The 27689-nt window shown below is 39.9% G+C and overlaps 2 protein-coding genes across 7 annotated transcripts in view; both read left to right on the top strand.

The window, feature by feature from the left end:
• The window catches only part of ildr2 (immunoglobulin-like domain containing receptor 2), a 32415-nt gene extending 21689 nt beyond the window's left edge, over positions 1-10726 (top strand). For all 3 annotated transcript variants that reach the window (XM_047370544.1, XM_047370545.1, XM_047370543.1), the window contains 3 exons: positions 3872-4067; positions 5467-6130; positions 10135-10726. In XM_047370544.1, the coding sequence (XP_047226500.1) occupies positions 3872-4067; positions 5467-6130; positions 10135-10170 (896 nt within the window). In that variant the 3' untranslated portion in view covers positions 10171-10726. The remainder of the gene's footprint in view (positions 1-3871; positions 4068-5466; positions 6131-10134) is intronic.
• Positions 10727-13233: 2507 nt separating this feature from the next.
• On the top strand, positions 13234-26502 carry ildr1b (immunoglobulin-like domain containing receptor 1b). Of its 4 annotated transcripts, none has more exons than XM_047370556.1 (8): positions 13235-13521; positions 15213-15383; positions 18397-18546; positions 21987-22106; positions 22218-22364; positions 23712-23834; positions 24019-24911; positions 25890-26502. In XM_047370556.1, the coding sequence occupies exons 1-8, from the start codon at positions 13473-13475 to the stop codon at positions 25926-25928; spliced, it is 1692 nt and encodes a 563-aa protein (XP_047226512.1). In that variant the 5' UTR covers positions 13235-13472; the 3' UTR covers positions 25929-26502. The 4 variants fall into 4 exon arrangements, with proteins under 4 accessions (XP_047226510.1, XP_047226513.1, XP_047226512.1 ...); XM_047370555.1 differs by having other exon boundaries at positions 13265-13331; positions 13413-13521; positions 24019-26502; XM_047370554.1 differs by having other exon boundaries at positions 13234-13521; positions 24019-26502.
• The last annotated feature ends 1187 nt before the right edge of the window (positions 26503-27689 follow it).

The raw sequence follows: 27689 nt of genomic DNA on the forward strand, positions 1-27689 counted from the left end.
CGCTTTGAGGTAAGCTGAGAGAATAGTGGAAAATTATATTTACAAGTTTATAATATATATATATATATATATATATATATATATATATACAAATGGAAATGTGCATTTTTATCTAAGGTTTTCTCAATATCATCAGAGACCAAGTTCAGTTTGTTTCAATAAGAAAAATGCAATTGCATGCACTTAAATTTGCTTTGTAAATCGGGTGCAGAACTAAAGCTAGTACCACTTGCAAATGGACAAATGAACATTTTTATTTAAGTGTCATGCACGCAATAAGCCCTGCCCATACAGGCTTATATGACACTGTTACGGAGTAGCCGTACATTATCAATACAATAAAGAAACAATATTTAAGACAGGATAAAGTGCTTTTTGTCCAAGCATCCATGCTCTCTCTTTAAATTTTGCCAACATAAACATCTTTCTCAAAAAGCCAACTCAACATATCCCCATCTGATAGCCAAAACAAATTAGAAACAAATTTATGCTGGACAATTGTGAACTACTTGGTAAATTCTCTCATCTGTTTTTATTTATTATGGAACTCACTTTGTGTTAGTTAAACATTTTTTTTTGAATGTTCTCTACCTGTGCAGATTTTTTTACAACTAACAACAAGGTAACAACTAAAAACTTACAGCACCAAATGTGATAACCTTGGACTCCGCTGACTAAGGACACTTTGGGTAATAATAAAACTCATTCTTATCACAAGGTTAGTGTGAAGAAACTCAAGTCATGCTTAGAAAACCATAAAAACTGATGTTTACAATAGTGTTGTTTAACAAATACAGTCAGGTTTCAGGGAGGAAGATGGTAAATAACGACTCATATTTGACAGGGTTGAGGCTGTCATTAATGGGGACTTACATGGCAACATGCTGCAGTTTCTGGATGTAAGCATCCAAAAGTCAGTCACACATACAGGTACATCTAAAAATATTTAATAGTGTGAAAAAGTTCAATATCTTTTGTCATTCATTTCAGAAAGTGAAACTTATATCTTATTCATTACACATAGACTGAAATAATTCAATCCTATTTAAATTCTTGTTATTAATACCTTGATATTAAGGTATTAATAAAAACCTAGAATTCAGTCTCTCAGAAATATAGAATATCGTGAAAAAGTTAAATATTAGAAACTTATGGTGTCACCCTAATCAGCTAATTAAGTCAAAACCCCTGCAAAGGTCAACTGAGTCTCTAAATGGTCTCTCAGTCTGAGTCAGCAGGCTACACAAACATGGGAAAGACTGCTGACTGGACAGATGTCCAGGAGACAGTCATTGACACCCTCCACGAGGAAGGTAAGCCACAAAAGGTCATTGCTAAAGAAACTGGTTGTTCAGAGGGTACAATTGTGGGTATCCACGCATATTCATAGAAAGTTGAGCGGAAGGAAAACGTGTGGTTTGAATAGCTGCACCAGCAACAGAAATAACCACAGAGGATTATCAAGTACAATCCACTCAAGAATTTGGGTGAGCTTTACAAGGAATGGACTGAGTAAGTAAGTAAACAGCCCTTTTCACAGATACAAATATCACAAAGTGCTACACAGTATAGTATAGAATATATAAAGCAGAAGTATACATAAATAAATAAAAAACATAATAAAAATAAATAAATAAATAAGAAATCCTCAAAATCAAAAAGAATAATTGAAAGAAACAAATGAATGCACAGATCTTAAAATAGGTTTTGAGCTGCTATTTTGAAAGCGATCACAGTTTTCAGGCTCAGGGGAAGTTCCAGAGTGTGCCGGCCACAGCAAATGCTCTGTCTCCTTTTGACCTTTGCCTGGTATGCTGCATAACCAGTAGGCTTTGCTCACTGGACCTCAAGGACCTTCGGTGGGTATAAGGATTTAAAAGATCAATGACCGACGCTGGTCCATGTAAAGCCCTAAAAACCAGAACCAGAGTCTTAAAGTGAAGTCTGGATTTAATGGGCAGTCGGTAAAGCTGGGAATGTAGCAGGGTTATATGAGTGTTTTTAGAAGATTTAGTCAAGAGCCTAGCACAGGTATTTTGAACCATCTGTAATCAACCCAAAGACGTTTTGTTAAGACAGGTGAAAAGTGAATTGCAGTAGTCTAGACCTGATGAAATGAAGGCATGAATAACAATGTCCATTTCAGAGTGACACAGTGAAACCCAACTTCGCAATATTACTGAGATGATCAAAGCAAGCGAGAACCAGAGACCTTAAATGAGAATCAAGAGTAAAAGCTGAGTAAAAGATTTCTAACAGAAGGTTTGGTATACAGTGCAAGTTTACCAAGAGAATCCCTGACTTTAGGAACAAGCTTGTCAGGAGCACAGATGAGGAGTTCAGCTTTATTTTCATTTAATTGTAGAACGTTTCCAGCCATCCAGTTTTTAATATAGTCTAAACACATGCAACAAGCTTAAACATCTCTTTGGGCTTAATATCATCTACATAAAGGTGGTAGGAGATTTCTTTAAATAATCGTAGAATGTGCTAAAAAAGCAGAAACAATAGAGGCCCCAACACAGAACCTTGTGGCGCACTATAGGCTTTGCTTGGAAGCAGCCACATAAAATAAACGCTCAGACAGATATGACTCAGCCTGTGAGTGAGGTTGGATTTAGCATATCAAGAGCCACTGCGCACAAACAATTCATACACATTGGCTAAAAATGTCACATTTCTCGCATCAAGCAGCTCCTTAACCAGAGACGATGTCAGAAGCATCTTATCTGGGCTAAAGGGAAAAAGAACTGGACTGTTGCTCAGTGGTCCAAAGTCTTCTTTTCAGAAGAAAGTAAAGTTTGCATTTCATTTGGAAATTAAGGTTCCAGAGTCTGGAGGATGAGTGGAGAGGCACAGAATCCACGTTGCTTGAAGTCCTGTGTGAAGTTTCCACAGTCAGTGATGTTTTGGGGTCATCTGCTGGTGTTGGTCCACTGTGTTTTCTAAAGTCTATAGTCAATGTAACCATCTACCAGGAAACTTCATGCTTCTGTCTGCCTACAGGCTTTATGGAGATGCTGATTTTGGTAAATGCTAACACTGACAAAGGTACCAAGAGCTGGTTTAGTGATGATGGTGTTACTGTATCTTATTGGTCAGCAAACTGGCCTGACCTGAACCCCATAGAGAATCTATGGACTGTTGTCAGGAGAAAGATGAGAGACACCAGACCCAACAATGCAGATGACCTGAAGGCCGCTATCAAAGCAATCTGGTCTTCCATTACACCTCAGCAGAACCACTGGCTGAGCGCCTCCATGCCACGCCGCATTGATGCAGTAATTCATGCAGAACGGCTCTGTTTAAAACATACTTGATCTTATCTAATATTCTAATCTTCTAAAACTTTTCTGAACTTATCTGTAAGCCATAAAATCATCAAAATTAAGAGAAATAAAGGCTTGAAATATTTTACTGTATATGTGATGAATGACAAAAATATTACTTTTTCATAATATTCTAACTTTATGAGACACACCTGTAGTATTATAAAGATCATTTAATAAAAAAATTCTAATAATTTAGTTACAGAAAGACAACTCAAACATGAGAGACTAGTACATATTGCAGGGGAGTTTTATTAATAAAACAATAAATAAAATTAAGAGTTTTCTGTTGCAATAATGCAAAGAACGCACATTAGACCTCATCCTTAATGTGGGTCATGATGGATGTGTGTTAAAACCACAGACATTTCTGCCTCAACATTTAAGATGACATATTTGAGTGCTGCCAAATGTTCTCATATCTCTTCCAAGCAGAACTCATTCCACTCATTCCTCGGTGAAATGTTGTAATAGATGCTGAGGACTCCTGGGATTTTTTCTGTTATGAATGTTACCACAATCATTTGTGTCTGCTCCAACAGCCAGCAGCATGTCAGAGCTGAGCTCCCTTCACGAAGGAGGGAACAATGATTTCAGACGCAACTATCAGACAGTCCAGATGAAGGCGATGCCACCCATCCTGGACCGAGAGGACCAGGTGAGAGCAGCTCCGCCTGCACAGAGTCGGAGGCCCAGACGAAATGATGATAATCTCTCCGACGATGAATTGGAGCGAAGGTATATTGGCTAGCTGTGTTTGTAACTTCACAGAATCTAGTATCAATTCATTTCTTTTTGACTTTACTGTGCCTTAAAAAACATTTCATAACTCTTAAACCTTTCCCACAATTTGTCAGATTCCTGCAACAAACTTTAATTTATTTGAGTGGGTTTTTTTGTCAATTTGGAGGAGATACAGAGATTCGCAGCTCAGAAGGGCGAATCTGTCAACTATGAGTTGTGCACTCCCCAAATCTGGCCTTAATGGAGCAGCAAACATGTGGAAGAAGGTGTTTTGGTCAGAGGAGACCAGTTAAACTTTCTGTCCTATATGCAAAATGCTACGTGTGACAGAAAACTAGCTCTGCACATCCCCCTGAACCTGTTTTCAAAAACAAGGTAGCTGGTCAGAGTAGATAGGAAGATAGATGGAGCTAAATACAGACACATCCTGAAAGAAAACCTGTTAGAGGCTGCAAAAAACATCAGACTGGGCCAGAGGTTCACCTTACAGCAGGACAAAAACCCTAAATTTATTGCCAGAGCTACAAATTAATGTTTTAAATTGAAGCATATTTCTGTGTTTAAACAGCGCAGTCAAAATCTAGACCTAACTCTTACCGAGAATCGGTTGCAAGACTTGAAAGTTTGTTCACAGATGCTCTCTATCTAATCTGACTGAGTTATTTTGCAAAGAAGAATGGGCAAAATGTTCAGTATTTCGGTAGAGCTGATGTTACAGGGAAAGGTGATTTGACAAAGTATTAACTCAGGGCAACAGAATGCTCAACACACAGTTTTAGATTTGAATTTGCAAACATTTTTAAAATATGTGTCAGTTTCCTTTAACTTAAAACTTACGAGCTACTTTGTGTTGATATCTTTCATTTTCTTGAATTTTAATTTGACTGGTTTGTTCTAAGTAAAGGAACGTACTTTGATATAAACCGTCTCATTGTAGCTGGCTGTGTTTTGCGTTGTTATCCTGATGGAAGGTGAACCTCTGTACCGGTCAAACGGCCTTCTTCCATATAGCCTTGCATTTAGCTCCTCCATCTTCTCATCAACTATCACCAGGTTCTCTGTCCCTGCTAAACATTAGCATTTCCACATCATGATGCTGCCAACCACCAAGTTTCACCACATGGACAGTGTATTCAGGGCTAAATGCCTCATTTGGTATTGTACATGCAGCCCAGATAGGTCAGTTTTAGTCTCATCTGACCAGACCACCTGCATCTGCAGCTCCTCCAGACCTACTAAAATCAAATAAAGTACAATAAAGTTTGTAGTTGTAAGGTAACAAACTGAAAGGGTTCACGGGGTCTTAAAACCTTTGCAAGGCACTGTAAATTTAGGAAATAGATAACGGAGTGACGTTGTCAAACAAAATGAACTGTAGTAAATGTTGCTGCAGGTGGAATCCCCGCTCAGAGCACCTGCAGAGGAAGACGTTAAGCAGGCGAGGCCGCACCGGCTCCCTGGATGAGCTGGAGGAGTTTGCTCGATGTTACAGCTCTCATGCTGGACGTCCTGAGCCCCCAGACCGACTGTATGGGCGGGATTATAGCCCTCCGAGACGTTTCTACCGAGATGAAGATAACTGGGGCCGCCGTAGCCCCTCACCTTTACCACAAAAGAGAAGGGATACATGGGACAGTGACCGTCCCTCTCGACCACCCCTGAGCAAAAGTTATGACGATGGCTTCCTTACCAGCGTGCTGGATAGGAAGGTGAGAGCACGGGGAGGGGACAGGGGTGCTGGGAGAGTGGATGAAGACAGTGACACACCCTCTAAAGGCAGCTCCAGAGGAAAAGGCAGCGACAGCTACTACAGCCGGTCGCCCAGCCACCGTCCAGATGAGGATGACCCTCTGCCTCCATACTCTGAGCTGGAGGCAGAGCGGTGCCGCAGGGCTGGCCTGACCACAGACAGGTACCGCACAGCAGACCCTCCCCGATCAGACAGATACAGGACCACCGAGCCAGCCTCGAGGCCTTTCTCCTACACTCGTCCCCACCAGGGCATGTCCCAGATACTACAAGCGGGCAGAGAGGAGCGGGACAGGAGCCGAAACTTGGTGAGTTACTTGTAGCAGGAACAAGGACTTCCTTCCTGCACTGCAGGAAAAGAGCAACTATATCCTGTACACAGCTACAAGACAAGCCTAATGGCATCCGATATTTTTCTCATTGTCAACATTATTGCAAATGGACTCCATTATAAAAACCTTTGTTAGATGAAAGAGGTGTAAAATAACCACAGAGATACAAAACTAAGCAGAGAGCTAAACCCACTCAAATGTGATACAAATCCAGCACAAGGAAATATAACATGGACAGAATAATAAGATACTGAAAAATATGTACAAAGAGCAACAAAGCAATAAAAATGACTACGGTATAAATGCAAAACAAAAAAAGAGATATAGACTGCCTAAAAGGACACCAAATGTTCTTTTTTTAGTTTATTTAGAACCAAATGTTCTAAGTGTAAAAAACTCAGAGAGACTGGAAAAATACACAGCTCCAAAGTGTCCTATAAGTGACACAAAACCATCTAAAGGAAGTTGGCTTCAAACAGAAGTTATAAAATGATCAAATGCTAAAGAACCATGAATGGATTCAAAATCAGGAACAATGGAACAATCATAAAATGACGTCTTAGAGATCATAAGGTGACTGGAATCGGTCAGTTTTCAACCTGACTAGCCTCAACTGCTGATCAGCTGGTCGGACAATCCAATGTTTTTGGGATCGGCGAATGTACCGTACCTAACTCAAACTAAGAACAACTCACTTTGGTGTCGAAGTTGTCACTGACTCAAGAGGCAACGATCAGACAGCAGACTAAAGAGGATCAATCAGAATCAACTTTTTTTGCCCATATGTGACCCATATCTGATTTTCTTACAGTAGTCTGACTAGCACAAATAATTTTTTATGACACATTTAATCTGACTTTTATGTCATTACATGTGGCAGACACAATTTTAAAACAGGGAGGCGTAAAGGGCCAAGAATAAATATAAACACTAGATGAAACAAACATAGCATATGTTGTAATTGCTGCTCTTTCTTAATTTAATAACTGTATACTTACCGCAGTTCTGACTTCCAGTTTTCAGCTGCGCCTCTTTGTATAGAACAATGCAACTTGTCACTGCTTTGCCTCTTTATGCTTTTGCTGCTTGTCCAATACTTGATCTTTTTGGGCATGAAAAGGAGAGCACACCAAATCATATCCAGCCTTGGAGATATTTCGTCAAATTAAGGAGGGAGCAAATTGACCTGGGCCTGCCTTGGGCAGGTAAGAAGGAGCTGAACCTGTGGTGTTTCTTGCATGAAAGCTCTTGACGAGCCCCTCTTTCTGTACACCTGCCTCCATACATACCAAGCACACACACACACACATACACATACACACACACAGTGTGATGTTGCCCCTTCATCTAATATAAATAATCATTGACTGCTAACAGCAGCTAGGCTGGAGAGAAATATTCTGAATGCTGTTAATTGTAGCTCTTCAATAAGAATCTGCAGAAATCTGCGTCAGCAGGTTAATGTTTAAACAAATCAGAGATTAGAAATCTCCATCAAAGCTCTGATCTGTGAATCTCTTTAAACTATAAAAAAATGCAAAATAACCTCAAAAAGAAGCAATGAGCAAATATCTGAAAAGAGACAATTTTGAGCACAGAAAGACCTACAAAGTAATCAAAACGAGCCAAAAAACAACTATTAAATGATGCATAAATGCACAACAATTTCATGCGTGTCTGTTTTCAGGCAGCCGAATGAAGGGATCTTTACATTTTTGTTCCAAGGCACTTGTTTTGTTATCCATCTATGACAATGTGTCCTGGTGACCTCCAGTATCAGTCTAATTAAGGCCATTGTTTCCAGCCTTTTCTGACATTCCCTTCTGATTCTTTAATTATGGTGCTTTTGACTTTCATTAATTTAAACTTAAAGCCCACAGCTTTAGTTTTCTGCTTCAGTAGCAATTGGAAGAGACTGGACAAAATTACTGAAACAGCATTTTAAATAATCATATACAGGGGTTGGACAATGAAACTGAAACACCTGGTTTTAGACCACAATAATTAATTAGTATGGTGTAGGGCCTCCTTTTGCGTCCAATACAGCGTCAACTCATCTTGGGAATGACATATACAAGTCCTGCACAGTGGTCAGAGGGATTTTAAGCCATTCTTCTTGCAGGATAGTGGCCAGGTCACTACGTGATACTGGTGGAGGAAAACGTTTCCTGACTCGCTCCTCCAAAACACCCCAAAGTGGCTCAATAATATTTAGATCTGGTGACTGTGCAGGCCATGGGAGATGTTCAACTTCACTTTCATGTTCATCAAACCAATCTTTCACCAGTCTTGCTGTGTGTATTGGTGCATTGTCATCCTGATACACGGCAATGCCTTCAGGATACAATGTTTGAACCATTGGATGCACATGGTCCTCAAGAATGGTTCGGTAGTCCTTGGCAGTGACGCGCCCATCTAGCGTAAGTATTGGGCCAAGGGAATGCCATGATATGGCAGCAAAAACCATCACTGATCCACCGCCATGCTTCACTCTGGGCATGAAACAGTCTGGGTGGTACGCTTCTTTGGGGCTTCTCCACACCGTAACTCTCCCGGATGTGGGGAAAACAGTAAAGGTGGACTCATCAGAGAACAATACATGTTTCACATTGTCCACAGCCCAAGATTTGTGCTCCTTGCACCATTGAAACCGACGTTTGGCATTGGCATGAGTGACCAAAGGTTTGGCTATAGCAGCCCGGCCGTGTATGTTGACCCTGTGGAGCTCCCGACGGACAGTTCTGGTGGAAACAGGAGAGTTGAGGTGCACATTTAATTCTGTCGTGATTTGGGCAGCCGTGGTTTTATGTTTTTTGGATACAATCTGGGTTAGCACCCGAACATCCCTTTCAGACAGCTTCCTCTTGCGTCCACAGTTAATCCTGTTGGATGTGGTTCGTCCTTCTTGGTGGTATGCTGACATTACCCTGGATACCGTGGCTCTTGATACATCACAAAGACTTGCTGTCTTGGTCACAGATGCGCCAGCAAGACGTGCACCAACAATTTGTCCTCTTTTGAACTCTGGTATGTCACCCATAATGTTGTGTGCATTTCAATATTTTGAGCAAAACTGTGCTCTTACCCTGCTAATTGAACCTTCACACTCTGCTCTTACTGGTGCAATGTGCAATCAATGAAGACTGGCTACCAGGCTGGTCCAATTTAGCCATGAAACCTCCCACACAAAAATGAAAGGTGTTTCAGTTTCATTGTCCAACCCCTGTATGTGCTATAGTAGAAAATGGAGACCCCAAAAGAGAGTATATAAAGATTGATTTACACAGTTAAATCAGTGAGGTGTTTACAAACTCTTCTACAAATAATTTCTAGTGCCCATTTAGGTTTGCTAGTGTAAAATATGCATTATCCTCTACATGATGAGCAGATTCCGTGTTTACAATTTGCTCTGCTGTCCCCAAGTGGAAATAAAAAGTACTGCAGCACAAAAAGTTCTTCAGCGCACAGAAGGAGGTAGATTGGATAGGTTGTTATGGGAATGAAACAATGAGGAGGACAAGCAGGGTTTGGGTGAGTAGCAGCAGGTTCGTCTGTTTATGACGTTTGTTGACAATGAGAAAAATGTAATAAACATCTTACAGTATTTGTATATATTGATTTGGTCTCTTATGACTTTTAAATACATGGCATGATGGTCTTAACACTGTTGTATATTAGTTTTAACATAACGTCCCTTTGTGGTAGTTGTTTTTTTACAGGACAGAACAAATCATAGCTATTTCTTGAAAAATTATATGTAAAATCTGTATTTCCTTGCATCTTCTACAGTGGGTAGGGTTAACCCTTACCCTTTAAATCTTAAAAATCTCACTAAAACTCCCAAACTCTTCTTGCTTGTGGGATGAACACCATCAAGCCTTCTCCTGCATGACTTCCATCTATCAACTGGTTAAACACAGTTACCCAGCATGAGCGTGAGCATCTCTAACCTGTCGTCTCTCGGTGTATTTCCCTAACAGAGCGCTGCACTGAGCAGGGACTCTCTGATAGTGTGAGCCTCCACCCGCACAGAGCTGCTGGTTCGCTCGTTTTTTCCGTCCTGCATGCAGTAACACAAGAGAAGCTAACTGTCCGCACCAGCAGCTGCATGAAGTCTGGCTCTTCTTGAAATAACCTCACTGGGAAACAGCATTAGATGAAGGAAACCATGAGAAACAAAGAACTCAGACTGAGGCAGGCAGCCTCTCCTGTTAGTGCTTGATGGTTTCAGGATTATACTTGTGCATCAATTATACTGTATTTTATGTATTTTTACATGTTTATTTTATGTAAGGTATGACTTTTTTGTTCATTTTGTTCTAGTGACTAAATTTCCACAAGTGCCAAGATGGTTTTTTTTTGTCTGCCAATTTCAGAAAACACAGCTGTAACTCTCTGCAGCCTCCACTCTTCCTATTTATGCCTCAGTACTCTGTAACTCAGGTTTATTCTGTATTTTTACATTTGAATTGTTCATTTTTTGTGACTGTTTGGAAATACTGCACCTTGAATTTGTTTTGCAAATCATTATTGCACTGTTTAGATACTTTTTAATAAACAAATCTTTCCAGACGTCTTGTCTCTTTAAGATGAATGCAGAACATAACTGCTGCTGCACAACTGAATTATCCTTTCTCTTTTTGGCACATGTGCTGCAAAAGTTTTGCATTTGTAATTAAAACTGATTCTGTAACTGAATTCTAAGATAAAAAATTTTTTATTTAAAAAAGCAGATTTATTGCAGTTCAAATTGGATATATTATCTCAGTTTGGCAGAAAAAACATATTGAGATTCACTGTTTTCTGCTATAGTTTAATGAAAAGGTGCCTTAATTTTACTAAAGTGTTATTTTCTAATTGAGACAAATGTTTTAGACATCTTAATTCAGGTACTACATGCATGTTTGATTACCTTTTGATGTTTTTCTTTTACTTATTTTTACAAGTTTTTCCTAAATCCAAGGTATATAGTCAGACTATGTCATGTCAGTCACCATGTAGAAATAATGAGTGACAACTATTAATAAAATGTAGTGTTTTCTTTTTTCAAACATTCATGTTCCTTCCAGATTAGTTTGCGGGACAGGCTAGAATAGTGCAAGTTTGAAACCTATGCTGTCTGATTGCTTAAAACCCATTTTTTACATCCTCAACACGCATATATCCATATATTAAACTAATATTGTTTATCATAGGAAGAAAAGACAGGTTAAATTTAGATATTATACTTAAATTTGAATACATTTGGCCGAAGAGAGGAAAAATACACAATAATATTAAAAAGAAAATCTAACTAATATTCCACTTAGTTGCAACCCCTTTTTGCCAACTGGACAGCACTTGTCCTATAACATTGCTCAAGGCTGGAGCATAAAGAAAGAGAGGATTCCTTCTTTCATCCTCTTCTCTTCAGATAATCCAACCTGCTTTTTGATAGGATTTACATCCGGGGACTAAGATGGTCGTGGAAGGTCTGTTTTGGATCACTGTCATGTTAAAACATGGTTTATTTTGAGTTTATTTGTAGAGTCCAATAGATTTTTCTGTGAAATCTTGTATTTTAAAGACTTCATGATGCCTTGCACTCTTAACGATGTCTTTGGGAGAGAAAAAAGTCCACGGCATCACTTAACTATTAAGATGATGTGCTTTTTTACATACTCAACCTTTGTTTTACATCCAACCCACCTGAGTGTTTCGAAAAGCTCAGTCTTAGTTTCATCTGACCAAAGTACATGGTATCCATGTTTACATTTGTGATGGTAGAACAACTTGTTTGCAGATGGTGTCCAGTTCTCTCATCTTCCTCATCATCCTGCTCACTGTGCATGGTGGCAGAATGAACTCATATCCTCTTCCATCCTTGTTTGTCATTGCTCCAGTTATTTTGAACTTTATAATTGTTGCTCTGACTGTCTGGGAATGTTTACACAAGACTCTGTGGCAATTTGACCTGGATTTAGAAGACCAACATACATGCTACCCTTTGACATAAGTGTACAGTCTGTTAAGGGTTTTATCATGTTTCTGTTCAAAACCGCTTTACTACTTCACCCATTTGTTTTTTCATGTTAGGACTAGCTTCTTGCCATGTTTGGGACTTGCTGCATTGAGCAATTTTTCAACAAAACTAGACTAAATGTTGGGAGAAAATAAATAGAATTGTTAATTCTGCTATTATTTAAAATCCAAATGAACAGACCACTGTTTTTTGGTATTTTGTACACAGTGGATAGAAACATGCACAGAGTGAAAGGTGCTGCATGTTCTGTCTTGACTCCGATAAAGAAGGAATGAAGGATTCGGAGCCAAAAACAGGCGTGATAGCAGAGCTTTTGGTCTCTGAAGCATTTTAGGGTATTCAAGCACACTTGAGAGAGAAGTGAACAGCACCTGAGCTCAGCACAGTAGCGCCTGTGTTTGTGTCTTTGCAGGACTTCGTTTTCCTCTATAAGACGTAGACATCCTAACAAACAGAGCTCCAACACTTTGCATGTTACATTCTGAGAGGGAACTTTACAATCAGGATCTGTGAGGCAAACTAGTCCCTCTTTTTTTTTACACACCCTCAAACTCATGAAGAGGATGTTCGCATTACCATGAGGAATGCATTCTTGTTTTATGGAAATTCACAGTAGCGTTGCAGGCTGCCCTTTTGAACAATTTTTATGATTGAAACCCTCAAAGAAAGAGACAGATTTACAGAATGCACCTTTTTGGTCTTAAAAAATAGTTGGGTTGGTAAAAAGGTAAAAGAAAAAGTCATTATTATACAAACATCACAAGCGAGTAAACGAGACACAATTGTTATTAGATTTAGGGTTTGTATAGTCTTTGCCCTTAATAAATTACTCTTTCTTTAATCAAAAATACATGTTTCTCCTAAGGTTTATCTATTAAAATTTGTTTGATGATTAAAAAAAACATTTAAGGGCAAAAAAAAAATAATAAAGCAAAAACAGAAATGTGTAAGGAGTAAATAATTAAATTCAACGTCCACTCCCGTCCTCCTGACTCCACCTGCACCTGTCACAGTGGGCGGGGTCAAGGAGGTCACCTGTAGCTAGGTGGGGGAGGGGATGATCAGCCTCCGCCTTGGCGCATAGGGAAGCTCGTCTGTACCTCTACTACTGCTTCCGAGAGAAAAAACAACAGGCTGGCCAACATGCTGCCATAGGTGAACACCTGGTGATTATGCAGAACGGCGCTTACATGACGTTTTTGTTTTTTTTTTACCAATTTTCCGGATTGGTATTAGGTTTTTGATCACTAACGGGGCAAAAAGTAAGGTTTCCGCGGAGGGATACGGAGCACCGAGATGGGAAACATGATACTGGTGGTGTTCCTGCTGTTACACCTGTCAACAGGTGAGGCTTTAACTTTCCTAGTTCCCAAACCTTCTGCCTGAAGGTCAATCTGTGATCTTTTCTTACTACCATGTCCTTTTTTAAAGCGAAGCATTCAGAGATAAACAATGAAGAAAACTGGAGCAAACAGTCGGAAGTAACAGCAAAATTCTGACAAGTTAATAATCGACAGGGGTAAACAGGACAGGCCTTATCTGTGGGTGGCCTATTTTTCCATGTACACAAGTAACTCCAGCGTCAGGAGAGCAGTTCCTGTACCCACACAAAGGGGTTAGATCATTTATCAAGGAAGCTGAGAATAAAGGCATTAAACATGTGTTTTCATATCACTTAAAGGAACTGAATTTGTGTCACTTTTTGTGTGAAAAGAGCTTTTTTAGTTTTTCTAATATCGTTTCAAGGTCAGCTTTGCAATTCAGGCTGCACTGCTTTATCCATGTCTAAGTTCTGCTTTCAGTAGCACAGTTTCATCTAGAGACAGTTTTTCTTTGTGAGCAAATTAGGACATCCAAATATTGGTTGTTCTTCACTTGAACTTGCAAGCATTTGCAAGATCTTTAACCCTTTTAATATTATTTTAATAATAATAACTCCACATAGTGATTTGAATTTCTTCGTTGCCTTGAACAGACTAGCATTGTTCTTGCTCTATATTTTTCTAATATCTGAAAGTAAAGGCCTGCAATAACTATAGGCGCCTATTTTTACAAGAAGTTGTATTTATTTCAGACATCTCTATTTATCTGTTTATTTGCTTTTGTTTTATTTTCATTTTGCAGATGCTTAAGCTGCTTTTCTAATAAAAAAGTGCTTATGCAGCCAATTCAAATAATTGAGCGAGCTGGAGGGCATTTGAAAAAGCTAACATTTTAGTCAATTAAATTTTTCTAGGTAAAAACATGACGTTTAGAGTGGATAAATACAAAATATTAAAACAGACACAGCTGGATCAGCTGTGATGAAAATCTTTATGTAAATTGACCTCAAGACATTGCCTACTTGATGTTTAACCTATGAACATGTAAATATGTGGAGATGACAGAACATTTTTTTCACTCACTTTGCTAAAATTAGGAAAAACTGCTTTAAATCCGGCCCATCTGAAGGTTTAATATTTATATTAAAGGTTGTTTTAGATGTCAACATTTCAGATTTCTTTCTCTTTATCTCTTTGAGGTTTAATAATCATGGAAAAAATCTGTAAAATAAAACTCCTTTTTTAGACTGAAGATTTTTATGCTAAACACCTTAATGGGAAATACCGGCTCATTGCTGCACTGGATAGAGTGGATAAATGTTTGTAAAATTAGATAAAACTGGATCAGCCCTGTTTTGCATACTTCCATTTTAAAATGTTAAGAAAATATAAACTATGACAGCAACTCTTTGTCAAATATTGGTAAACATATAATGAAAAAAAGTTAATAAATGTCTGATAACAGGCATTCACTCACAGGTACAAAGTGTTTACGTTTTCCAGTTGTCTTAGCTCACTATTAGCAGCGGCTTCCTGTCATCAGCACATACAGTTTGCAGCTGATTACTGACAAGTGTGATTATGGGTGATGACACAGTCTAGTTGTAGTAAACTGTCAGCCAGTCTGGTCAGATTACAGTGTTTAACCACAGAGTTATGCTACTGTCATTAAAATATTTGATTCTTGTCTCGTTGTTCTGTAATTCTGTTCCAGTGCTGCTTTCCATTCAGGTGATCGTCCCAGAGATTGAGAGAAAAACAGCGCTGTTCGCCTCTGTGATAATCCGCTGCGACTACTCAACTTCAGCCAACCCTCAGGAGGTCCTCGTCACATGGAAGTTCAAGTCCTTCTGTAAAGACCCGATTCTGGAGTACTACTCGGCAGGTGAGGCTGGCGCTGAATTGTGAAAGGATCAATAGGATCCACTCATGCACTACAAATACATATTTGCCTATTTTTATGTTTAAACAACTAAATATACATCTGAGCAAGTTGGTTCAGAACGCACCATCAGCTCTCCTTGGATGCATTAAGAACAAAATGGGCTCACCAATATGTATGACGGAGTATGATAGTTAATAGGCTTTGTAGAGAGGTTGTAGTGATTCATTTCTGGGTCTGGGCTTAACGTAAAGGATCCTGGTAGCAGCAGTGTCAGTTTATCTGTGATGTGTGGCCTGCAGCCATTGGCACGGCTTGGTCATTAGAGGATTTGAAGGAGGAGTGGCCTTGCTGGTCTTGTGAGAAGGTAGCAACCTCTTCATGCCCACACCAGCCTATCGGCTCACCAAGTAATTAATTGTCACTCCTGCAGCAGCACAGCTGCTATGTGCATCCCATCCTTAATCATGCAAAGAACAATCCATGACCTCTGTGACTATAAATACAGCGACTTGATAAGGTCTGTTGCACATATAGTTGGAGACACCTTCAAATTGTGCATACTTGCTGGCAGGTCAAATAAAGTTGTACTGAGCTATTTTTCAGTCTACATGCAATATGTCTTTGTTTTGCTGTCACAGACGAGCCCTTTTATTGTATTTAATGATGAAGAGGAGGATGAAAAGTGAGAGTAATATTATTATAATGATTCAGTAGCTGCAGACAGATTAAGGAGTTGTTACTTCATGCTTCAGAGCCTCAGTATGATCAGCACACGCTGTAAAACTGGCAGAACCCAAACACTGTGCAAGGTTTCAGTTATTAGCCTCTATTCCACCGAAAGGCCCATGATTTGATTTACCCGGGTAATAGGAATCCCAGGGAATTGTGTACGTTCTGTTTCTATTGCTCAAAGAGGCATTGGAACATTTATTTAAATCAGTCTTATGAAGTATGGGGAAGAAGAAAACTACAATGCACCTTCAGTCCAGCAGATGGCACTACCCATTTACTCCGTTTAAAACTCTACTAGCTAATAAATAATTTTTTTATTCAACTGACAAATAATAGATGATGATGAGCGGCTTTAGAGTTATACAGCTGATTAATTCCTTTCATTATTCTTTGAGTTGCACTAGATCCATAGGCAGGAAAGGTTTCAATCATTAGTTTACATTTAATTTTTCACCAACCCGCATCAGGCCAGAGTTGTTGCTTTACAACTGCATGATTCATTTACAATAACTACTAAACACTGATTAACACGCTTATTTTTCTTTTATTATCATATCATATCAGATAACGACAGAACATGTTTTTAGTAAAAATCTTATTTATTAGAATAAAAAAAAAAACAGACAGTCACTCCAGAAGTGCATTGAATTGATATCTTGACTGTCTAATCATAAGCAAACATTTCTATAAAGTAGAAGATGCGTAGACAGTAGAGTAGAGGAAGGCAGGACATAAGGGTGAAGAGGATCACTGGGAGCGTTTAGAAAACGCATCCAAACCTGGAACTGTTGTCTCTTCTCCTGCAGAGCTGTCTGTCTGAAACTATGAAAAATGAAAAAAATTAAAGAGTTCCTATTCCACTAAGTCGGGTTTATATGAAAAGACAATCTTAGGGAAATGTGTATTTTTTTATGTAAATGGAAAATTTAAAGTGCTCTGATCATCATCACTGCATTTAATCATTTGTCTTACAGAACCTTTGTGAAACAGTTTATAATTAATACCAACAATAACTTAAAATGTGAAAAATTTCAGGCAAAAAATATTCCATATTATTTTCTGGTCCTTGTGCTTATTCACCACTGTCTACTAAACAGTCACCACATACAGATAACAGGTAGCGTGAAATCCCAGATCAGACAGCTGCTAGTGGGGAAGTCCCAGTCCATCTGCCCTGTTAGCTTAGCTTAGCAGCCGGACCAGCCTGTAAGCGGCTGTCTTATTCTTATTGAACAACATTGAGTATCTGATCTTGAAATTAAAGATTATGCACTTTACTGCAGCAGTGAATAGACCCTCGTGTGTAATTTTAGATGACAAAGGATTCAAACCTGTATCATACTTTTTAAATTAAAAATTTACAAAATTCTACAAAAACTACGTTGAACATACTGAAGCAACAAATGTTAGTACACCCCCAAGCACTGGGTACTTTAAACCCAAATCCAGAGCAGTGATTTTATGTCCATTTTAACATTACCTGCTAACATATAAATCTTCTCAGGGTTGACCCAGTTAGTTGTATCTGTGGTCCTCTCTGCATCATCAATCCATTTGAAAAAATGTAACTAGAAAGTGGAAAAAACAACACATTTCCTATACTTTACAAACAGGAAGATATTCGTACAAGTGATCGTCAAAAAACAAGAAAAACCACATGTAACCTAACTCCACCGACAAAGCCCTTTTTGCGCAATCAAGTTGTGAAAAGCAGGGGGATGAGTGCTCCACACAGGGTTCATTTATGTAAGCATGTTCATTTGCATACTTCTAACAGATAGAGAGGTTGTTTTATGCACCAAGCTGCACAAATAAAATGGCTGTTCAAAAGGAAACTTCCAGAGGTTAGAAATAGTGAGTTGTACCAAGTAGTGATTTGGACCAAGAATCCAAGTTGTCTTGCATCTTATTTATTTTTTATTTTATTTTATTTTTTTTACCCAAAACCAGAAAACGGTAGACAGACAATACTCACAAAAAATTATGTATATTTGGATTTTGGGTGAAATTTATACAACACGTTAAAAGTTCACACTACATTGATATTATCATGAAAGTAAGTAGAAGTCGAAAAATGCAATGGTGATTTCTTCATCTCAAACAAATTATTTAAATAAAAGCCAACAACAGTGGTGGGTATACCACAACAAAAATGTCAATGTCTCAATGTGTCATCTGCCCTTCAGCATCAAATACAGCTAGACAAAGATGTCTCATGCTGTTCACTAGTTTACCGATTGTCTGCCGAGGCATGGCAAATAACTTTCTTTTGTTTTCGAAGCTTATCAGGCGGCTCTGCACCTCGGTCAGGATCCTGCCAATGACTGTCCGGACAGCCAGCGCACAGTTCGCACTGTCATCCAGAAGAGAGGCATCAATGAGGCAATGCTGGGGCTAGAGTACAGAAATCGCAAAATCACAGTCCAGAACAGTAAGTTTGATCCCAGCATGATGTGTGTGTATAACTTCAATTCAATTCAAAAATACTTTATTAATCCCAAAGGGAAATTAAATGTTGTTATAGCTCATATTATGAAGGTTTCCTCAAAGAGCCGTTGTAGATGCTGATGGCTGTGGGCAGGAAGGATCTCCTGTAGCGCTCCGTCTTACAGCAGATCTGAAGAAGCCTCTGACTGAAGACACTCTGTTGTTGTAGGACAGTCTCATGAAGAAGATGCTCAGGGTTCTCCATAATGTTCTTCATTTTATGAAGAATCAGTCTTTCCACAATGATCTCCAGAGGTTCCAGAGGAGTCCCCAGAACAGAACCAGCCTTCTTTATCAGCTTGTTGAGCTTTTTTAAGTCCCTGGCTCTGATGCTGCTTCCCCAGCAGATGATGGCAGAAGAGATCACACTCTCCACAACAGACTTATGGAAGTTATGCAGCATCTTGCTGCAAACACCAAAGGACCTAAGCTTCCTCAAGAAGTACAGTCTGCTGTGTCCCTTCTTGTAGATGGCTTCACAGTTGCATCTCCACTCTAGTCTGTTGTCCAGGGGAACACCGAGGTATTTATACTCCTCCACCACCTCCACTTCTTCTTCCATGATAGAAATAGTTTTTGACTTATTCCTGTTTCTCTTAAAATCTACAATCATCTCCTTTGTTTTAGTCATGTTCAAAAGATGATTGTTTCCACACCATGCCACAAAGCGGTCCACCACCTTCCTGTACTCAGCTTCTTGTCCATCTCTGATCCACCCCACGACTGCAGAATCATCCGAGTATTTCTGCAGATGACAGGAGTCTGTCTTGTACTGGAAGTCTGAGGTGTACAGAGTAAAAGGAATGGTGAGAGTACAGTCCCCTGTGGTGCTCCTGTGCTGCTGACTACCTGGTTAGACTCACAACCCTTCAGTCTCACAAACTGTGGTCTGTTTGTCAGGTAGTCTTTGATCCAGGAGATTGTTGAGGCCTCCACCTGAGTCTTCTGGAGTTTCTGACAAAGCAAATCAGGTTGGATTGTATTAAATGCACTGGAGAAATCAAAGAACATGATCCTCACAGTGCTGCTGGCTTTGTCCAGATGACAGTGGGTTTGTTGAAGCAGGTGTATGATGGCTTCTTCAACTCCAACTCCACAGCGATAAGCAAACTGAAGAGGGTCCTGATGGTTTACTGTTTGCTTACTCAGGTGGGCCAACAGGAGTCTCTCTAGGACCTTCATGATGTGAGATGTCAGGGCAACAGGTCTATAGTCATTGAGGACTGATGGGTGAGTTTTCTTTGGTACCGGAACAAGACAGGAGGTCTCCCACAACACCGGAACCTTCTTCTGGGCCAGGCTAAGGTTGAAGAGGTGCTGCAGAATCCCACAGAGCTGCTCTGCACAGCCCTTCAGGACTCTAGGGCTGACATGATCTGGACCTGCGGCCTTATTCCTATTCAGTCTCTCCAGTTGCATCTTCACTTGACTTCTTGAGACACACAGGTGGAAGGGGGAAGCAAAGGAAGCATCAGCATCTTCTGATATGGTTGAAGGCAAACATGTAGAAGCAGAAGGGTCTAGGGCTGAGGTGGAAGATAAAAAATTTGAGGTGTTACTGGACAGCTGTGGGTCCTGTGGGTCAAAGGAGGGTGGGATGTCTGTTTGGCTGTGAGCGGGAGAGGAGGATGCGAAGCTTGTTTCTGAACTGAACCTATTGAAGACTGTGTTCAGTTCATTGGCTCTGTCTAGACCTTCATCGGTCCGATCATCCCTCTGCCTGAAGCCCGTGATCTTCTTCATCCCTGTCCACACATCTCTGATATTGTTTTGCTGGAGCTTGCTCTCCAGCTTCTTCTTGTACACCTCCTTGCTGTCTCTTATCTTGACTTTAAGTTGCTTCTGTATACTCCTCAATAATTCTCTGTTTCCCTCTCTGAAGGCTCTTTTTTTCTTGTTGAGCAGGTCCTTCAGGTCACTGGTGATCCAAGGTTTGTTATTGGGGAAGCATCTCACGGTTCTGGTGGGGATGATGTTATCCACACAGAAGTTTATATAGTCAGTTACACACTCAGTCATGGCATTGATGTCCTCTCCATGTGGCTGGCACAGTGCGTCCCAGTCTGTAGCCTCAAAGCAACCTTGCAGAGCTTCTTCAGCTTCCTGTGACCATTTTCTCATAGTCCTCTTTATTACAGGTTGCCTCTGAACAAGGGGCTTATATTTCGAGCAGAGAAAAACAAGATTGTTATCGGATTTGCCTAGAGGAGGTCTTGCTGTAGAGATGTATGAGTCCTTGACATTTGCATAAAACAAATCCAATGTTTTGTTTTCTCTGGTAGAGCAGCTGACAAACTGTTGAAACGTTGGAAGTGTAGCAGAGAGTGAAGCATGGTTAAAGTCACCAGAAATTGCTACAAAAGCATTAGGGTTTTGTGTCTGTAGCTTAGCAACAACTGAGCTGAAGGCATCACATGCAGTGTCGGCAACAGCGGAAGGTGGAACATAAACTGTTGCCAAAATAACACTGGTGAACTCTCTGGGTAAATAATATGGACGCAAACTTACTGCCAACAGTTCAATATCTGGACTGCAGAGATGACACTTCACAGTTACATGTCCTGGATGACACCATCTGTTGTTCACAAATACTGCCAGTCCACCTCCTTTACATTTGCCGCTCCTCTTTAAATCTCTGTCTGCTCGTATGGTTAAAAAGCCCAGCAGAGAGACGCTGGAGTCGGGGATATGATCCTGCAGCCATGTCTCAGTAAAACACATGATACTGCATGCCCGGTACTCTGCCTGGGTCCTTTGTAGGGCTTGGAGTTCATCCAACTTGTTTCCCAACAATCTCACATTGCCCATCATAATCGACGGAAGAGATGGTTTGAACTTCCTCCTTCTCTCTCTTCTCTTAGCTCCTGCTTTGCATTTACGGCGTTTCCTTTTCAACTCATCGGGGATTTGTGGTTGTAGTTTAAGTATTATTTGAGCTTTTGAGATATTAATCAGCTGCTCCCGGTTGTAAGAAACAACCCCGTTGCCATGGCAATGCATCATAACAAATGTCCAAAAATAGAAAGCATTAAGAAAAATCCTCCAAGCTGCATAGCATCTGACACCGGAGAGGACAGTTGTCCAAAAAAAATCAACTGTATCCACAACAAGAGGAATAGTTCCCAAAAAAGAATAAATCAGGATCAAAAGTAACAGAGCTACTCCAACCTGCTGCCACCTTGAGCGGCGCAATTCTAGAATAAGTATATATAGAATAACTTCCCTGAGATGTTGAAGGAATAGGTAATTGTTTTATCTATTTTATTCTGTTTAGCAGATAAACTTTTTTCAGGTTATCACTATATTTTAGAGAACATGTTTTAAGTAGCATTTTATTACAGAGACCCAGCGCAGAGGGATTTACCCAGGATTTTCTCTCAACAGAAGCTGATTTAGTGATCAATGAGGTGATGTGGTGGGATAATGGCATGTATTACTGCAGCATCGATGCTCCTGGTGACACCACGGGCGACTCTGATCAAGAAGTCAGACTCATCGTGTACCGTAAGTTTCTGCAGTCAGTTACATCTGCTGCTTTTACCGTTCAGAGAACGAAGGCCACAAACACAAGGACTGAACTCTGTTGTAATGAAAAAGATGGTTTTCTTGTTTCAGACTGGCTAACCGTCCTGTTTATCATCATTGGCGCTCTGTTGCTCATCATGCTCTTCTGCATATGCTGCTGTCAGTGCTGCCCCCAAAATTGCTGCTGCTACATTCGCTGTCCCTGTTGTCCTCGGACCTGCTGTTGTCCTGAAAAAGGTACCAGTGATGGCTTTGTGTCATGGAGTCAGGAGAAGGCAGCTTCTCCTTACTAGGACTGTTTTTTTCTGTGGTACAAACTATTTTTCACCTTTTTAATTAAGAACAAAAACTAAAGTTATAAAAAAAAAATTAAAGGAGATGAGATCTGGCCCTCAGGGTGAAAAGGTCTTGAAAAGTATGAAATTTCACTTATATTTTTTTAAGTTGGAACAGGTATGGACAAAGATAATCAAGTAAAGAGAAAAATTAGGGGCTGTATGTGCTGATTTATATCTAGATAACTCTTCTTTATCTTCGATTTAACTCATTAAAACTTATGTTTTAGTTCAATTTAATAATTGTTTTGGTTTTTAGAGCCAGTGACAGAATCCCCAGATGTATGCGAACTCATTTAGAAGAAAGAAAAGGCCATTATGTCTCATACAATTGACTAAGGATGAAATTGAGCTGTTGTACTGATGTTTACATAGAAGCGCATTGCCAATGTGATTAATATGCACTGTACTGATTAAATGCATAAATTCAGTATCAAATTTTTGGATTTCAGACCCTAATAAATGAACATTTTTAAATGGACCTGTGGTCTTGGTTTAGTTTAGCATCAATACAAAACCTTTTGGGGATTTTTACCGATAGCTCAAGCTATTACAGATGGAAAACTGCTCTACAGAATTCTATTGTAGGACAACCCAGTCCAGAGTTACTCCGTCTAAGGGTTATACATTTTAAAAAGAGCTGATCTAACTTGGTCCGGATGCCAAAACGCTTTTAAATAGCCCTTTAGCTCACTGAAAGCCAGTTTTAAGATCTGTGGAAAATACAGAGCATTAAATCCAACTAGTCAAAGTTTTAGTTAAATATCTAGAATATTATTAAAAACTATCAGAAAAACAGAGAAAATAGAGTCTGAAAAAGTCTGAAATTTTGAAATAGAAAATGTGTAGGAAGCCTGCACCCTGGTAAAAATAAAATATTATCAGAAACTTCTCCTTGAAGTACAACAAAACCAAGTGCAGAATATTATGATGAAGAAATACTGCTATTTAACCCAAAACAACGTCTTAATACATCAGTATTATTGTGAGCCATTAATAAGTAAGAGAGACATAAACGGTAGAAATATTATTCATGTTGGTGAGTTTGGTTTCAGGCATGGAAAGTCTGCTACCTAATGTTGTATAGTGTCCTGTATAATTTAAGTGTAATGTCTTTATCTTGTTTAGAATATACTTACAGGTCCAACAATATTTGAAATAACTTTTGATTAGCAAATTCTGATGAAATAAACCAACTCAGTGGTATTTTCCACCACTGAAGCGTTTCTGGTTTTTGCTCTGATTGCAGCTGTGATGCAGCACCGGATGCTGAAAGAAGCTCAGAAAGCCATGGTTCCCTGGGTGAACGGTCACCCTATTTATACAACCATCAGCAATGCCTCCTCCCTGGGTGTTCCCCTGCTGTACTCAGGTAAATGTCAGTCAGATAAAGGAATGAAAAGTTTTATTTGGTGGATGACTTGTTTCTTTACTCAGGGTGTGTTTATTTGGTTTGACTTCAGAGAGTCAAGAAAACCAGTTCTTGTACTAATAATAAGCTCATTACACATTTATGTTGTTTCCTTTGTATCTCTGATTTATTTTCTCTCTTTTAGTCCCAGCCTCAATGTCAGATTACCCAACTAAGCAAAATATCTCCATGACTCCCATGCATTTGGCACCCATGGCCCCGCAGCAGCAGCAGCCCCCTTTGCATACACAATACATGATGAATGGCAGCCTGCGTAGCAGCATTCAAGGTGCCAACCCAATGCTGGACTACCTGGAGAACCAGGTGAGGGGGCTGGATGTGGTGCCCCCTCAAATTGCACCACACATTGTGCGAAACATACCCCCTTTACAGCCCCATCTGCAGCCCCAACCCTCTCCTCCAGCAGTGCCCTATGCCCCCGGCCCGCCAAGCATGTTGTCAGCGCTGAATGAGATGGGGGTCAAAGGGATGGAGAGAAGGGTGATCACTCTGCCTCCTATCATCCAGCATGTTCCCAGCTTTTCCTCCCGCAGGGACCATGCTGGTGGAGACAGGGCCAGGGGATATCCAAGAATGTCCAGTCAGTCTAGTGGGAGCACCAACCACTCAGGAGGGGGCCCACAGCGAGACAGTCATGGGTACAAAAGCAGAGATGACCCCCTGCCAAGACAGGGGATATTGCGTGAATACAGCGATGATTTGGACTGGGACAACAGGCGAGGCAGAGCGACACCCAGGGGTTCAAGGAATGAGAGAGGCAGTTCCGCTGGGAGGAGAGGGCGAGGGTCCAGGCTGCGAATCCGAAGCGGAGACGACATAATGGAGGAGCTGCATAGCAGATCAGCAAGGAGGGAGAGGAGCTACTCCCCTCCCCGGCTCCGCAAAGGGTCCTGGAGCTCAGATGACGAGGTCAGTAGCAGGAGGAAAAGACGCAAAGGAAAGGATTGGCCAGAGAAACCCCCCAGCTACTACTCCACTGAGATCCAACCTAGTCGGAGCAACTACGACTGTTTTTCTGTAAGATCCTCCCCTATTACTGACACTGAACCAGCAAAGTGCTAAACCTTAACCTATTTATGTTGTATTCTGCCACTGCCTTTTGTTTTTAGTCTTTACCTCTTTCTTTCTTCTTCAACCTATGAGAGGAGTGGCTTTGAAAACTGTCCCCCACTTCGTAGCAGAGTGGGGTATCTCACACAGCTAATGCTGCAAACATAAAGGTCAATCTCAGTTTAGGTCCACTTTGAAGAAACGCCTCTTTGGTTGTAGTCAAACATACTCCAAAGCTAAAAATGGCCTTAAAGCTTGCAGTGACACAATGAACTGGTGCACAAATCTTGGAAGCTATGTGCAAACAACTGGATGTTAAAACAGAAATATACCTACTTTATTGCTAACTGATACAGTGTGTGTTGCCAGATTTTGTGAGAATTTTCTGCAGAGAAACAGATCTAAAAAAAAGGTAACTTAGTCTGAAGGCTTCATCTGATCATTTTTCTGCTTGAAACATCTGAAAAATTGGCTTTTTTAAACTGGCTGCTGCTAATCTTGCCTGTCTATGGTACAAAAGAATCAGACTTTGTGTTCTTGCTCACTTATTTGTGGGAATACATTCAGAGGCTTTAGTCTAATAATGGGAAAAGCTGCAACATTGCAGTCCAGATGATGGTTTGTTAGCTAACCATCTCAAACCTTTTCTTCTTCTATTTTGCTGCTGAAGAGGCTAAGATAAAAGAAAGTTAGCAAAGCACACATGAACGAGAGCAAACTAAATATCCAACTGTTCCACAGACCTTTCACACTGCCCCCAAGTGGCAGCAGGTGGGTACAACGCATACATGTGCAAAACTCATGCCATTGTCTAGCTTCGTATAGATTAGTTTCTTCCTCTTCTTTGGTGCTTCTTTGTGTTTCTGTCTGTGTTTTTGCTTGTGGTAATCATGGCATCTCCTTCTTAAACTCTAACTTCAACTTTGTCACTTTTTTTTCTCTTAGGATAGAGGCTCCCATAGCAGTACCAGCGTAGTCATCTGAAACATTTCTCTCTTATATTCTTCTGTTTCCACATCGGTGAAATTAAGAAGTTTGTAACTAGCTGTTTAATAGACTGAAATAAAATGTTTGACAGACCTATAATGTGCACTCTATGTGCGTATTTGAACTTCAAATCCATTGTGTGTAATTGCAGCAATTAAAAAAAAATCATGTTTATGGCCTTTTATAATTGGTCTTTTTTTATGCGAATCCTTCTGTTTCTGTGCATTTTCCTGGTAATGGACAAATTTCCTTTAGGCTAATGTAAACATCAGTTTCAACAAACATATCAAGTATGGTGTTTTGTTTCTACATAATTTTCATTTTGCATAACTTTTTGTAAGGTTTAAGCATTTTTGTATTTATCTTTAACAGTGAAACAAGGCAGCAACAGCTAAAGCAGAAGGCACAGATTATTACACTGAACAGATTAGTTTAGAAGTCACTGTTGGCACTGAATAAACACTCAAATATTGCATAAATGTGATAATACCTAACAATTTATTTTGTGACAGATATAGTGATGTATATGAAATATGTGTTGTTGTTTTTAATAAACATATTTTAGATACAACCAGAGTTATTTGGGTCCTTAATGTGCTTGAATACTCCTGGATATGCAGAGGTTTTTCACCTCATCTTGTTTGGAGATTTGCAGATTTTAGTGGTTTCTAAGTGAATCATATGAAAATCTAATTTGACAAAGGGAGAGCAAAAGGCATTATTTCGTGACAGCTTACAAATCTGTAAAATAGTAGATCTTACACAAGAGAGAGTGGTTACTAGGCCTGGGAAGGATGGGTAAAATGCTTTAAAATAATTTCATCTTTTGCTGCTGTAGCATTATTTCACACTGCAAATATTATACATATTCAACTTTGAATTTGAGTAAATTATTTCAGAGGGGAATAAATCCCTTAGGAAATAATTAGAAGTCAGGTATAGAGGCAACTGATGAGACTGAACCAGAATAAGGCAGCAAGACCAGATGGTGTTAGCTGAATGTCTGTGACAAGCAGCTCTGTGGGATTCTGCAGCACCTTAGCCTGACCCAGGAAAATGTTCCAGTGTTGTGGAAGACCTTCTGTCCTGTTCCGGTACCAAGGAAAACTCACCTATTAGTCCTCAATGAGTATAGAGCTGTTGCCCTGACATCCCACATCATGAAGGTCCGAGAGACTCATGTTGGCCTACCTGAGTAGGCAAATGATGAACTATCAGGAGTTGTGGAGAGTGCGATCTTTTCTACCATCATCTGCTGGGGTAGCTGCATCAGATGCACCAGGAACTTAAAAAAGCTCAACAATCTAATAAAGAAGGCTGGCTCTGTTCTGGGGACTTGTCTGGAACCTCTGGAGATCATTGTGCAAAGAAGGATTCTTCAGAAAATTAGGAACATTATGAAGAACCCTGAGCATCCTCTTCATCAGACTGTTGTACTACAGCGTGTCTTCAGTCAGAGGCTTCTTCAGATCTGCTGTAAAACAGACCACTACAGGAGATCCTTCCTGCCCACAGCCATCAGCATCTCCAACAGCTCTTTGAAGAAACCTTTAAAATATCAGCTACAACAACATTTAATTTCCCTTTGGGATGAATAAAGTATTTTTGAATTGAATTATTTTTTAAAAGATCGGTGGTACAATTGTTGGTGCCTCTAACAATCCATTTAAAATGAATTTATCCATCATTGACCATTTTAAGTTCATCAGGTTTTCTAGGAACTTTTAATTTCTGCTTTCCTGGTGTATAATTAGAAAA

The sequence above is a fragment of the Girardinichthys multiradiatus genome, chromosome 7 (assembly GCF_021462225.1).
Source record: "Girardinichthys multiradiatus isolate DD_20200921_A chromosome 7, DD_fGirMul_XY1, whole genome shotgun sequence".
NCBI classification, from domain to species: Eukaryota; Metazoa; Chordata; class Actinopteri; order Cyprinodontiformes; family Goodeidae; genus Girardinichthys; species Girardinichthys multiradiatus.